Below are 15,243 nucleotides of genomic sequence, written 5' to 3'. Positions count from 1 at the left end.
GGAGCTCACAACGTACCTGGGGCGGCTCGTAGGGGACGAGCACACTCTGCCTGCCAGTGATGGGGTCTTCTACATACTGGGCATGGCTGTTCCCTTCCACCCTGATCAGGTGGCTGGGAGGTGCAATCTGCCCTGTAAGGGTAAGGAGGAAAAAAACCAAGAGACACTGTTCAGTGAAGCAAGGTCATGTGCAGAGAGTTCCCTAAAGGGAACTCCTGGCCCCAGAGGTCTATCAGAGCACGCACGTGCCTCCCAGCCCTTAAAGCATCCCTTCCCAAGATCCCTTATGCCAGACATCAGAGGCAACACAGACTTTCTCAAGCTTACTCTGGGCACCTGTGACTTAACTTGAACAAGTGCCTCCCAAGATCCCAGACTAAGCAAGCCCAAATGTCAACAGCAGCTCTTCCAGCACAGAACTTGTATGGATTTTCACACCAGCTGAAAGCCTTTCTCTTCCTCCCTCTAATGCATACACAAAGCAAAATCCTTCAAGTTTTAATTTCTACTCTTTTCCCCATCAATTGCTAGCCCTCTTCTGCTCCCTCTCATCAGTCATGATCCTAAGGAGCTAAAAAGGATTCAAGTAGCAAGAGAAATATGCATTTAATTAACAGTCAGCTTGAAAAATCTTGCTTGCCTACAGCAGCAGAAGGCAACATGATCTTCTTGGTTCCTAGGCCACTTTCCAGTAATTAAAAGTTTCCTTTCTAGAAGTTTTCTTCAGTGTTTCTACAACAGACAACTAAATTCTGAGGAAAGAAGCCCACTATGGGTTCATCTCAAGAATTTGTTTTGCGTATTAACTATTTGTTTCTTACTCAAAATACAGCCTATTTCTAGACAATAACTATTTCAGAATAAGAATTTATAGTTTTAATATTTTCTTTCTTAAAACTCCATTATTGAAAGGTATCAACACTCAAAAAATCCAGTTCTGTCAGAAAAGCACTTTCTAATATGAAAAATTGTCTTGAAGAACTGTCTCACTGATTTTACACTCACAAGTCCTTGTTTATTTTTGGGGCTTGTCTAGCTGGCTGCTCTGTAACCAGCAACGGGATCCAGGCTCCTAAGACATCCTGATAACTGACACCAACTGGGTTTTTTTACAGTAGGAGATAAATTATGCACGTAGAATAAAACAGATGCTCATCTGAACTTATGTGAACTTAAGTGGCCAAGGCAAAATGGAACCCTGCCCATGAGTTTGCAGAAAACCCCAGGGCATTTTAAAAGCAGCTGCTACTTCACTGACATGAGGAGAAGCAACTAAAAGATTATAACACTAATACTGACCCAATAGTGGTGAGTGTACAGGAAGGTTACCTACAGTTGATGCTGGCACTTTGTGTTGTCCTGCTAGAGATAAACAGCCCCTCTGTCTTTGAGGCATGGATTAAGGACTAGAGATGATATTGCATCCTGTTACTAGATCCCTGTCCCAGCGACATGGAAGCTCATTCCTGAGCACAAGAACAGCTGCTTCTCATTGCAGGGGCAAAAGCAGAGCAGGGAAAGGCTGCCAGAGGGACACTGCCTGCCATGGGGACAGACATCCATCCAACCTGGGCAGGCGTGGGGTTTATTTCAGTACTTTCTTCCCAAGGACATGCTTGCACAGGGACAGCTAAAGTATTGTATGACGCTTCCTGCTAAGCATGGGAAATAAAAAGTTGCACAAGAGGGACAGAGGTCTGCTTCCAGAAGGTTTGCTCTGAAGCTGCTGTCAAATCCCTGCCCTGGCCACTCATCAGCCAGCAAAGCACTGCCCTCCTTACCCTCGTTGAACTCCCGGCTCAGCTCGTGGTTCGGGCAGCGTTTGACCACTTCAGTGACATGTTCAGCTTTCTTGTAGACTGGCATAGCCCTGATGACAGCTCCCTGAGGTGGTGGGGTCATCACTTTGATCTGGATGGGACATGTCTTGGCAATCTGGCAGTACAGCTTTTTCAGTTCGGTGGAATACTGAAAGGTGAAAAGACCAAGAGAGTCAGGAAGGTCAGCTAGAGATGGAGGCACACCAGAAGGATGGAGATGGGTTTGCACATGTAACTGAAAGCACCAATGCATTGCACTGCATTTGTTTGCACAACAGCCACACTTCCAGACAAGTGACAAAACCCCTAGACCTTTACCTGTTTTAAAGCAGCAGAGCATAAATCTACATCCTGGTTTCCCCAAAGGCAAAAACTTCAGATAAAGAACACTTCCTTTACACAAACGCATACAGTCTTTACTTCTCTTGGGCACAACTCTTCTCTTCCAAGGGACATCCATTACTCACCTAACAAAACAGATGCTACTCTTTTTACAGCACCCTGTAATCTTGGAAACACTGGAAACCACACACGTAAAGTGTTTCATCCTGTTTTCTAAGAAACACTGCTACTTTTGCAGAGATATGAAATAAAAACATGAATCTTGGGACTGAAGAGTACTTGAAAGCAAGACCGACCAATTTGAGAGTTGTATCAAATCTGACATTTCAGTTATCTTTTAAAAGCATTTCATACATCTACTGAGCACCTCTGTAGCAATCTCCTCACTTCTAAACTCAAAGCACTATATTCACAAAAGAGGTTAAATTTTTTTTTTTCAAATATTCAAAGACCAGAAGAGTTGAACAACCCAGAAACCAGGTCAATGGTGAGACCTAGAGCAAAACTCTGCAGTTGGCTCCAAAAGGGAGGCTGTGCCCATGCAATGAACACCTGAAACATTGTTCACTGTGCTCTTTTGGAGCATATTAGGTTTCTCTTAAGACGTTCTCCACTAAAACAGTAACATCAATGCAGCATTTTTCTGAAGTGTGTTCACATCTGGAAACCTTTACTCAGCAACACATCAAGGTTGAGGTTGTTGGTTTCTTTTCAAAACCCCTCAATGAAATAAAGGCACATGCTTTACCAGGGAGGATTGCAAGGGAACTCTTAATTGGTTCAGTACTGCATAACCTGAACCCATTTTCCTGGATGTCTCCCATGAAGGAGACACTCTGGTCTTCCCTGCTGTACAAGGTTGTTCCAAAATACGGCATTTTTTTTCAGTACCCCACTCCAGAGGTATTCCATTTTCTCCTGGTGCTCAGACATTGAGCAGTGCAGAGCTCTCCCAATAACTCTAACAATGTAACTCACAGGAATTGCTGGCATTTCCCCATTTCCATGTCTTCAATTCTTGCAGAGAAAGAAAAGTGAAAGCCCCAGGGTGTTTTTGGTTTTTTTTCCACAAAAAAACGTGTCTAGCAGCCATGGGCCAATACAGTCCCTCTCCCAACTGTCCAAACAGAGCAGCAACAGGTTCATACTGGTCAAGAGCACGACTGGGCCATCCACCCCACTGGGATGGGAAGAGCCAGCGTGTGTATGGGTGGGTGGTGGATGACGTGGTAGCAAAAGGATTAGTTAGCTATATTCAGGGATTATTTGCATTTCAAAGTGTTGTACACATGGCTAACACAGGAAAAACCAAACTTGGGAGAGACACTGGGTAGGAGAGGGGGATTAAATATAAGCCAGTCTCTTCCCTCCTCACTCAACACCATCCTGCCATGTGGCAGAGAAGATGCTACATGTATTTAAGCTACGGAAAAAGATTTCTTTAAAATGCAAAGGCCAAATTGTGCAATGTATTATATGTGCCTGCAGGCTAGAGATTAAACCCACAAAGGATTTACCCAGCCCGCGGAAACAGGGAACATGCCAAACAATTACAAAAAAAAAAGTTGCGAAACAGATCTAGATGGTGATTTATATCATACATCTTTTAAACCTGAAATTCCTTATTGTTTTTTAATTAAAAAGCAATTCCTTACTGAAGGTAAGAGTGAGCTCACCATCTTGTCTTTTCATCTCAAGAGGCAGAAGACGAATCACTTATATGCGAAAGAGGAAGAAAATATGTAGAGAATTGTTTCCTTCAATACATCAGTTTGCTCATAGCATTGTGAAGGCTTCAAGGACAGAAAGCCTCAAAAATCTCAAAAAGGCAACTAATCACTTGGATGCCTTAACATTGCTGAAGTGTAAAGAAATTGGGCACCCAAAGGTGATGGGCTGAAATGAAAGCACAAATATGGAAAAGCAATGGTGCACGGAGGGCACAGCACACACCAGGAGCCAACGTGTCCAGTGTCTGCAGGCATCCAGAGAATTGAACAAGTGGAAGGAGATACACATCCCTCGGCCACCAGGCAGGACTAGTGGTGTTGACTGTAATTTTATGTATAATGTCTTCAAAGACAGAAAGTTGGGGTTACAAGAAAGGGGGAGGCGGGGGGGGAAGGAAATCACTGCTTTCAGAAGGACAGTGAGGTACCCCACAACAGCACAAATACTGAAGTTCCTGATCAAACAGCATGGCCCCTCTGCCAGCAGAGAAAGGGATCTGCTCCTCATCTACCCCTTGGCACCCCTACTGTCAGGCCCCTTTGGCTACAACCACCAAGGGAGGCATTGGCCCTGCAGTTTAATTTCACAGAAAGCAAAAAGGCAAGAGCTAATGAACAAGCCTGTCAAACAAAGAAATGTATATACATATATATATATATGTTCCCAAAACACTGGGTAAACTAAAGAGCTGCAGGTTCTGGCCAACACCTTGAATTTGGCATGTCAGAAAAGGAGGCTTAGCAGGAGCCTCACCTCTGCTTTAGGACATGGTCAGGGCCTGGGGATGCAAGCAGCAGCACCCAGCAGAGGCAAACAAGACAGTAGGAGGGCTGAGCCACCTTTTTCACCTGACTGCAAGGAGTTCAAGCCTCACGGGCACTGCACAGGGCCTGAAGACATGGTATAGAGCCATGATTTCACAACTACCCCAGGCACAGCCACCTGCAAGCGTGTAATCACTGAACGGACGGTCATTTAACACTGGTGTAAATCTGTCCACGGGGTACCTGCTGTCAGACAGTAAGGGGCTCGAGTTTCCCACCCTGCCAACTTTGCTGCAACCACGGGTAACCTGATGCACAGCCACTTACTGGCACAAATAGATGCAAACAACTAGGTCATGATGACTTCGTACTGGATCAGTGATAATCGCTATATCCACAGAGCAAGACAGGATATTGTAGATAGATTTCAAAGCAAATGTGCTTCAGAAAAAAAAATCCCAAGGCAGAAGCTGTCTGTGCATTCAGATAGTGCCTGCAAGCAAGGATCAGTCCCTCTTGCTGCTCCTCAGTGGTCCCAAGCCACCCCACCTTGCAGGAGGTGTCCCCCTACCACTGTTTTGATGTGTGAACTGACAGGCACTGGTTGTATGAGGGTTAAGATCATGAGACAAGTAATTCCCAGAAATCCAAAGCATGATTATTAATGAACACACTTAAGTAGAAAAACTAAATTAATTCCGAGCGCAAATATAAAAAATAAGCTCGATCCAACAAACAAGCCTATCAGTTAACAAGACAACAATAGTCATTATCTAGCAGCAGGAACAGAAGTTGTGCCAACAGCCTGAGGAGTGCAAACACCACTTCCACCAGACAGAGACCTGAAAGTCCTTTAAAACAAAAGAGTTGACTCTGGCAACGTGTCCTCTGTTCAAGAGGGAGAGGAAAGAGCTTTTAGCTCAGACTTTTCTTTGGGGTTCAAGTGCTGCCTGTTGTGAATTTAGCTTTTTGCTTAATAATATGTTTTAAAAGGAAAGATGAAAACATTCCAGTGCCTGCAGCTCTGCTCTCCCCACCTGCCTGTGCAGACATACTGTATTACCCACTTTTGGCACCCTGGCTGGTAATTCAGTATCACAATATACACAAGCCAGCTACCATCAGGCAACACCTGTCTGATTTCTCAGTAAGCCCCTTCTCCGGAAGGTGTGTCAACAGAGGGTTTAAAGGAGAAAACAAAACACTTTTTGACTCTCAAATGGAGAATATTTGCTAGAAAGGACTGAATGCTCAGTGCAATACAAGCAATGGCTTTTCACTGAGCATTCAACTCCCCTGCAAAACTCTGATGCAGTGAAATCCCCCAAACACTCATTTCAAAATCTACCTCTAATATCTGCTTTACCATCTGATCTAGCTGGGGGATTACGGCTCCTAAATCTTTAAAAGGAGCAGGGTTCAGCCAGCACTACAAATGCTGATGGATGTCAACTTGAAGGTGATCCCAGAGGTTGGCTTACAGCATTACAGCTCCCTGAGTCCCTTCTGCTCAGATCAACAGGTCTTTAAAATCTTTTTCAAACTTCTTTCAAGTAGTCATGTTTTAGTTCAATTCAGTTAACTAGATTTTACTTGATGTTTTGAAAGGTATATCAGTCAGTTATGCCTTCTCCCCTATCAAACTAACTCCAAGAAGGGAAAAATAAATGAAAAGAACAGACTGGAAGAATGGGAAAGCAACAGTTACCTCCACCAAAGTATTCACCGGTGAAAACAAGGAGAGTCACAAAAAATAGAAAATAATCTGCATATGTTTTAATTATTTAGGAGAAAAGAGGCAATGGAAAGAACAGAAGCTACCTACTAAGAATAAAATTTGAGATTTACTCAAGTGCCTTAAACATTTTTGTTTTGATAAATCATGATTTAACTTTTCTTTTACAAAAAACTGTTAGAAGCATGTGTGGGCACATTAGAAATACATGTGTGCACACACACACACACTTTTAAGAACCAACTTGTACCCAGAGGACACTCAGTGAAGAAGAGCTCTAACAGGAGCACTGCAGACATGGATGTCTCCTTCCAGATTTAACCTTCAGCTCAGCATAACCTTAACCCCACCACTTGCTAGCTGACTTGCAGCTTCAGTTTAAAGTCGTCTATCTCACTAGGCTTCAGAGAAAAGTGGACAGCTTGTTGCTACTGGACATAGCAGATATTCAAACCATGGGCACAGCTGACAGGTTGGCAATCATCAGCCCCTCGGGTGCCTGATCCACCATGTGTGGCAACAACCCCCAGCCTCACCGTCCATTGTACCAGTGAGCATCCCCCATCTGCAAGGGAAGCCATCCTGCGATGACCGGGAGGATGGCAGCCGGAGAGGATGCTGATGCAGCCCCTCTAGTGCTTTGCAGACATTTACCAAATTTCTCCACCCCGGGGCAAAGGAAAAACCATGTCACACTCTCTTCCCTCTTGAGGAAGGGCAGTGAATCACCCAAGGGCGTCCGCCTTTGCAAAGCCTTAAACTTCATTTCCCCCTCAGGCTCCTCTGCCCCCTCCCCGTCCCCGCCGCCTTTGCCAGGCGCGCACGAACGGTGCTGACGAGCTATTAAAATCCTTCCTCCGAGCGCTTTTCCCCGGGAGCCGCAGCCAAAGGCCGCCTGTTGCCACCTGTCAGTCGCGGGGATTAATTACCTGCGCCGGGCGGGGAGCGGCACATTCCTGCCGGCCTCGCCCGCCGGGATGTTGACATCAGGCAGGTGGGCCCCGCGTCCCCCCGGCCGCCCGCCCGCGCCCAGGGGGGACGCGACCCACGGGTGCGTGGGGACCGGCAGCGCCGCGGAAACCGCAAGAGGAGCGGGAGACGCGGGGAGGGAGGAGCGCGTCGGGGCTGCCCCGGGGCTGGCGGCACTCCCAGCGCCGGCAGCTGCTGCTGCTGCTGCGCCTTGGAAACCCTAGCGCAAAAAAATAAATATATATGTGCGTGTGTGTGTGTGTTGACCTGCTTAGGTAAACGGGGAAGGGGAGGGGTGGCAGGGAGGAGAGCGGAGAAACATAGCCTGCGGACAGGGATTCAGGGGCCGCTGCCCGCTGCGCCCCGCCCGCTCCCCTGGGGACTGCGGGCCACCGGGGCTCCACTGTGCCACCGCAGGGTGCAAAAAGGGGGAGAAAAGCAGCTCTTCCCCTCCGACACAGGCACTACCACCCCCCTCGCCCTGGCAGACGGAGACAGCTCTGCGTTCCCCCTCCACGCACGATGCGATTCCCTCTACCCCACGCTCCCACCCAGTCCCCTTCCACCGCCCCGCAAACACCCCGACTCAGAAGGCAGGCTGAGATGGGGATATTCACAAGTGGTCATGCTACCCCCTGAAATTACCCAAAATATCGAATTCAGAGCGTATGCTAGTGTCTCCTATCTTCAGGATAATGAGATCACTCCTTCATATGACAATACTTAGCGTCTCGCTGGAGGCTTCCCAGGGGTTTTAATTCAAAACTACCTTGATCAGGATGTATCATGTGCTTTAGGAATATCTCTACAGAACATTGCCAGCAAAGCCACAATGATAGCAGAAATGACACTGATAATTTCCCATATTGCTTTTACACTGTGAAACAGTTGTAAATTTGAAAACCTTACATTTCAGTTTCATATCTACGGACTTGCTTCATCAACAATTGAAGACCTCTTCAAGTTCAGCTTGAAAACACTTTAAAAATTAACAACAACAAAAAATAATTAACTGAAAAGTATCCTGTTTCAAGAGGAAAAAGCCTCCGATGGAAAACTTCAGAGGCAAGCTTTACACATATTTTTTGATACAAAGCGATGGGTGTAAAGGAAGGCTTTATGATTTGATTTTGTGAGTTTGCTAGTCTATTATTTGAAACCTTTTTGAAATTAATTTCTTTAAAAACCAAAATCATACGACTCTTGCAGTCAAATGGCCTTAGCTTGTGTAGCCAGCTCCCATGCTGCTTGTGTATTGTGTTCAGTTTCTCTGCTATTTTCTAAACTGAAACCGCAGCAGTACCGAACAAGTTTCAGATGCTAACAATGTCTAGTAATTTGCATTTCTGATAGATTACTTTGACCAGAAATGTTGTGAGGTGAAGGTATGAAATGAGAATGAACCTGCTGAAAGGCAAAGCTGACCCAATGCTGAACAACATCTTCCCTGATATCTCGGTCTCCCAGCAGCTTCTGTATTACAAATGCACAACAAACAAGCAACCTGTTTGCCTGCCACAGGAGATATAACATTAAGAAATATATACTGTAGGAAGTCCACTCTCATGCCATCCAAACTCACCTAAAGGCTATGACATGTTAAATTTCAGCAGAATAATGAGGAGTGATTAAAGGTAGGCTTAAAGTCACTTAAAATTGGATTTCAAAAACATCCACTTCAATAATTGAGCATTAATTAGTAAACCAGCAAAGTTCAAGGGCAAAATTTTTAACCATTAAAGTGAATGCAGAAGCAGCTCTGTGAATAACTCCACTGAATTTCTTCTCTCCGTGATTCTCAATGACACGTGGCTACTTCACATCTTCCTAGCAAGAGTGTAACCCACTGCAAACAAAGGGCTATACTGAAGCTACAAGTATTTGCATCTATATAAAAATACACACACCTGCTTGCAGGTAATGTGAGTGGACAGTACACATATGACTACATGTGTTTGCTTACATGAAACCAATTTGACTGTGCAACACCTCAAGCATCAAACCAACTAGACACTGCGACAATGACATAACCAGCAACAGTCCTTCCGGGCAATTCTACTCATTACACCAGACTGTATACACCAAAGCAGCAGGTAAAAACCTCCAGGACTTGATTTAGCAAAAAAATCTTCAGCATAAGCTTAACTTTTGGCAGCAGTGTTAATCACACCTGCTTAAGTCAGTATGCCTCTGCAGAAGGGCTTTCGTGAAGCCAACCCTGAACTTAAGAAAGATCTGATTCAACTTGTATTTTAAGGGCAATCAGATTTTTGTTACAAAGGACTCCAGAAATGAACTAAAAAGAACATATTCAGGCTCCCAACAGCAAACCCTCCCCACCACATACTGCTGCTGACTCACGTGCCTTGGCCTCTGATACTGAGCACCAGAACCTGTTCCGCTCATGGACTGCTTTAAGTAAAGCCCAGGTTGGCCATTTCAAACCTCCTCCTAGATTAGCATGGGGGATTAAACTTTCTTACAGTCATCTGTCTCAGGTTCAGCCTAAGAGGAAAGCTGCCTATGTTTCCTATTAGCTTCCCTTATATCTCACTTGTTTCAAAGTCCACATGTTATGGCATGCTCCATCCTACCAGCCAAACTCCATACACTCTAATCAGCTAGAGGAAACATTATCTGGAGTAATCACACACTAATTTTCAGTGCATCTCCCTGTCACTTTTGTCCCCTGCTGAAAGTCAAAGGGTCATGAACTCACCTGTAAGGAGGGAAGCACAGTAGTACATGAAGGTTGCTCAATTAAGATAAACTAAACAGCGAAGAAAAATCCTAAAGCTCTCCAAAATATGTCTGCTCCCACCAAATCTAACCTGGTTTCAAAAAAGTGAGTCAGCTGTAAAAGTCCCAGATAAGCAGGTCAAGATCTTGCAGCCCCCTCCCAGAGTAGATAGAGGCTTTGGGTCCTCAGAAACTTGGAATATAGCCACAGGTTCAGATAGCTCCACACCAGCTAACAATCAAGGGGAAGGAGCAGGGTACAAGAAAATGCCCAATTAAAGGCTTAAGTCCAAAATTCTTTTTAGTTCCCGCATCTGCAAATAAGGGGATTTCATTAATAACTCAGAGGAAAGTGAATGAGTCACTAGTACAGTATCTGTTACAGCAGAGGGAAGCCAAGCTGGATGATAGAACACATTCAAAAAAAAAAAAAGAACACAACAAGGTTGGTCTGGCAACAGTCTTTTCCATCAGAAACATCCCAAGCCTGCAATTCAGAGGCAGAGTCAGACTCAGAGGTATCAAGCACTCTGCCACAGACTGGACAAGCCACTCAACATCCTGGAAACAGGACACTTTGCTAGATGGTGACAGATTTCCACCCAAATTCTGGCTCATGCCAAAGGACTGTCCTACTTGGAAAATGCCACAGGGTCAGCACATTGCAAGGGTAAGAGTATGTGTGTCAAATACTGGCCCATCTTCCTAGCTGGGTCACTGACAGGAGATGCAAACCAGTTGTCTTTGCATGCTCATTCAGATACAGAAGAGAAAATTAAAGTGATTCAAAACTAAACCCAGATTTAATGTCTTCTGACCTCTCATGCTAAATACCTTTGCCCAGATACATTTTCTATCCTGTTCATTCTTTCTTGACTTAGGACTCTACAAAAAGGCCAAATAATCCCTGAAGAAGTTCACATACAGATCGTTTGTATTTTTTTCCTTGCCTTCCTACAGTGCTACATCTCTTATGCTGTCACCAAGTGCAGGACTGCTCCCTGACTGTTTCTGGAGTGGGGAACTGGTCAATGCACCCCATGGAGCAGGGCCAGCAGCTAACTGGGCCAGTGGGCTCAGCTGTGAACTGGAATGCTCTGATAAAACAAGGGGCCACCAGCCAAGTCAGTCAGTGAGCGCTACTTTGTATGGGCACTCTCGACAAAGACCAAATGGCTCAAACGGAAAATGGTGATCCCCTTTCTCTCCTACTCACTTTGCTTTCCCCCATTTATTCCCCCTGAAGGAAAGTACAGGTACCTCTCCACTTCATCCTTCTAATAGAATATTAATCACACCTATGGGAGGTGATGGAAGGAAAGACAGAAAGCATTAAATCTGACAGTCTCTCAAAGTGGCAGTGCCAGTGAAATGCATCATTAAGGTGAGTAATTTTCCTGTTTACTTCATGAGCTCCAAGCCCCCCCCTTCCTCCCTGCCTAGATGTGGGCAGGACCCATCAAGGCAAAGCTTTGGAAGCAAGCAGCAGCGTCCCCAATTTCTACATAAATGCTGCAGGCCAAAGAGCAAAGGCAAGTTCCAACTGAGCCCTTGACAGTAATCAAGCACTGCGGCGCCTCTGGTCTTGTCTTGTGCATACCTTGCAAGTAGCATCATGTCTTCCCGGTGAGATTTCACTGGCAGCGCACACAAGCGCCTTGTTCCTTGGCTTCTGTCTCAGAAAAAGAAAGTCCTGAAAGCAGACACACACACGCCCCTGCTTTTCTGCTCCAAGGGAGACCATTTCCCTCTAAATCTTAAGTGTACTGTTAGGAGCCCTTTCAGAACAGATTTATGAATTTGCCAGAAATCTCTTTTGTTCCTGTGCAGAAAGGTTAGCACCAGTCCCTTGCCAAAATGGCATTGAGTCTTCTCTGTTAACGTCCAGGAAACTATACTGAGTCAGATCTTATTACATTTGAAACAAGGTGCAGGTACCAGCAAGTCTCTTCCATGATAACAGCCAGGGCCTGTCCCATTTCCTGATCACATTACACTCAATTTCCAGAATTACATCTATGCAAATATTGTTCTCCTGCTTGCAGAGCATTTCATTGACAATTAAAGTGAAAAGCCAACAAAGCTTTTCTGGTCAGGATGGTGAGCGAGGCAACAAACTAATGTGCAGACACCAACCAGAGACAGATGTTCTTCCTCTGTATGAAGACCATCAGATAAGGGCTCTCTCCTCCTCCTAGAAGACAGAGGATCCAAACTGAACCAAATCATTTCTGCAAACATCCCTGTTTTCTGCAGTTACCGACCCAACGAGGCCATACTCTAGTTCTCAGTCACAGAGAAAACTTAAGGATTAGTAAGGCAAGACAAAAATTACACCTAACTGAGCAAGTCATAGTTTTACTGAGAACATAAAGATGCAGTAACTCAGATCTAAGCTAGATCAATAAAGCATGACAGCAGCTCCAGCATACTTATGATGAATGGTGACTAAGTCAAACCTTTAAACCTTTTATTCATACAATTAAGCTTTGGGGATGAATGTCGAGAAGGTCAAATGAGAACACAGTCACTAGGTATTACCAGCATTTGCAGGGTTCTGGGATCTGTATTTTACCCAGATCCTCTCCTTTCTCAGCCCTCTCCTTCCATCCTCAATGACCTAGCTAAGCACAGTCCTCAAGTCAACTCATGTGGTTTCTCTTGAGCCTACTTTAAAAGTCAAGACATGATTCAGCAAGGTGTTTAAGCAGATGCCTACCTTCAAGGTTGGGAGCAGCCTTGCTGACTCCAACAGAACCCAATAGATTTCACTGGGAATATTCACGTGCTAGAGGTTATGCACTCACTCAAGTGCCTTACTGAACTGAGACCTTGATTTTCCTACATACCGTGGGAAACAATTCATACAGTTCCATGCTGGGGAGCGTAGCAATGTGGCTGCTGCAGCCATCAGGCCATGGAGACATCCCCTCCAAAACACAGCACCTCACCCCCAGGCAGCTAGTGAGGTCAACGCTGTGGCATCTTCTTGGCTAGGAAGAGCAACAAGCCTATCCCAGGCTTGGGGTCTTCTCCCTTTTTCTCATGCTCTCCAGCAGCCCTGAAGCTATGCAACTGCAACAGCTAAGGGAAGAAAGCTGTTCTGTAGAGCAGCATTGAGAAAGGGATTGCAATGAGTTTGGAAAATGTTAGCAGCAGTCCTTCCTATCCCTCATAGAAATAGCAATCTTCAGCTTTGCATTTCCTGCCCTCTAATACTAAAAGAAAAACCACATCCCAGTGGACATGCAAGCCAAAGGAAATTGTGCAGTAAAATATCCCATAAGAAATGGAAGGCTTGAACACAGCACAGTCCATATCTCTGATTTTTAGTTTGCTTTGAAACTTCAGCAAGAAAGCACAAGTGTATAAAGCAAGTTTGCATGGACCTGGATGCACTTTACAGGCCTGCTAGGTAAACTCATCAGGAATGATTGCCAAAATACTTCATGACATACTAACAGATCTATAAATTATTGCAAATAGATTACATCAAGTCTCTCAATACTTAGTAATTGATTTATTTGACTTGGTAACAAAGATAATTATGTCCTCTGGATGATCTAACTGGAAACATAACAGGAATGAATGTGGATTTAGATGCAAATCCTTGCAACCACAACCTGAAGATGGCTTTCCAAGGAAAACACCAAATAGCTCTTTGTCCCTGCAGACCTTACTACTTCTACACTGTTTCATTTGCAAACTGCAAGCTCTGAAGACCCCAAGCAACAGATGCTTTGTGAGAAGACCTAGCCCATTCAAAGTAAGACTGCTTTCCCAAACAAAAAGCAGTCTTTGTTACTGGATAACAATGAGAACAGGAATAGTTCCCTGGGAAACATAATTTTAAAGTCAGATTTCCCAACTAACCACACCCAATTAGTAAGTAATGCCGTATTTTTGAGTGATTATGGAATCCCAGCAGATTTTTCACCAGTTTCAATTTTGTGATTTTCTCCATCTTCCCAACAACAACAAAAAAAAAATAAACAAAACTCCCTCATGACCTTATATGGGTGGCAGGTAACAAAAGGCAAGCCCCTTCCTCCCTAAAAAAAAAATAAAAATAAAACAAAGTGGAACAAAACAAGACAGTTGCAACATCAGAAGTTATTGGTTCACACTGTCTGGCACTCCCATTTTCCTTACAGCTCATACGTGATGCATTAGAGAAAGGTGTGAAGTCTCCATGGACAGAAATGCTGTTGCCTTGCATGATGCTGTACAGATGCCCTTGCAGAAAGCGAGGTTTGTTCTGAGATAGCTACCATGAAGCTCATGAGACTCACCACTGCAAGTGCTATCAAGGGTAACATTTAAAAACATCCCCTTAGCAGCTCTGAATTTAATGCTATCCAACTGAAAAGGCAGGAGAAGGGCTGGGACTAACACTGGCAAGCCATTGGCAAGTGTAGACCACTGAAGACAATCAATTGACATCAAAGAAAGCAAGGACTTTGAACCTAGAGAAGCCAACTACATCTCCAGACTTTTAATCAGCCACCACTAAGAGGAAGACACCAGCAAATAACTGACATAACCCAAAAGACTCTTTCCATCCACCAGCTTCACAACTGAACAACAGAAAAGAGCCCATAGGGAAATATTTAGCTCTCCAGTTGCAGATAACAAAGCACCAGGATGCAGAAAAACCCTAAATAGGATCAGAGATATTACAAAAAACACCACAAGGATGTGACCATGCTACTACTATGATCGGCAGCAGATCATTATTGTGTAAGGTAGAGTACAAGGCTCCTCTGCACAAAGCACTGGGTTAGGAAAAAAAAAAAAAGCCCATTTTACAAAGCATGGAGGCAACAGATTGAAACAAGCCAAGGGGAGACACCTGGGAAGAAGGAAGCTGGTAAGAGAAAAGAAGCTCTAGCCACAGCACACCAGCTACCTGACCCTGGAGGACAGCAAACAATAGAGGCCCAGCTAGACTGTAACTGTTGCCACATATTTCTTATTTAAATGCAATTTGTTTAATCTCAAGTCGGATTCAACCATCAAAGGCTCTCTTCTGTAGCACTCTGACAGTTCGCTCTAAATCTCTGCACCTTTAATCCTTTAATTAGCCAAGAAAAATGTGATCTCAACTCTTCCACCAACCTAAGCTAATTTTCTGCATGGAGCT

General features: G+C 44.5%; 1 protein-coding gene across 2 annotated transcripts in view; it reads right to left on the bottom strand.

Moving 5' to 3' along the window:
* The window catches only part of TP63 (tumor protein p63), a 103,556-nt gene that overhangs the window by 19,833 nt on the left and 68,480 nt on the right, over positions 1-15,243 (bottom strand). For both annotated transcript variants that reach the window (XM_032698176.1, XM_032698177.1), the window contains exons 5-6: positions 1,782-1,968; positions 17-132 (exon numbers count right to left, since the gene is read on the bottom strand). In XM_032698176.1, the coding sequence (XP_032554067.1) occupies positions 17-132; positions 1,782-1,968 (303 nt within the window). The remainder of the gene's footprint in view (positions 1-16; positions 133-1,781; positions 1,969-15,243) is intronic.

Source organism: Chiroxiphia lanceolata, chromosome 10, assembly GCF_009829145.1.
Source record: "Chiroxiphia lanceolata isolate bChiLan1 chromosome 10, bChiLan1.pri, whole genome shotgun sequence".
Lineage (NCBI taxonomy): Eukaryota > Metazoa > Chordata > Aves > Passeriformes > Pipridae > Chiroxiphia > Chiroxiphia lanceolata.
The sequence above is the reverse complement of the archived record's forward strand: the minus strand, read 5'-3'. Positions and strand labels throughout refer to the sequence as shown.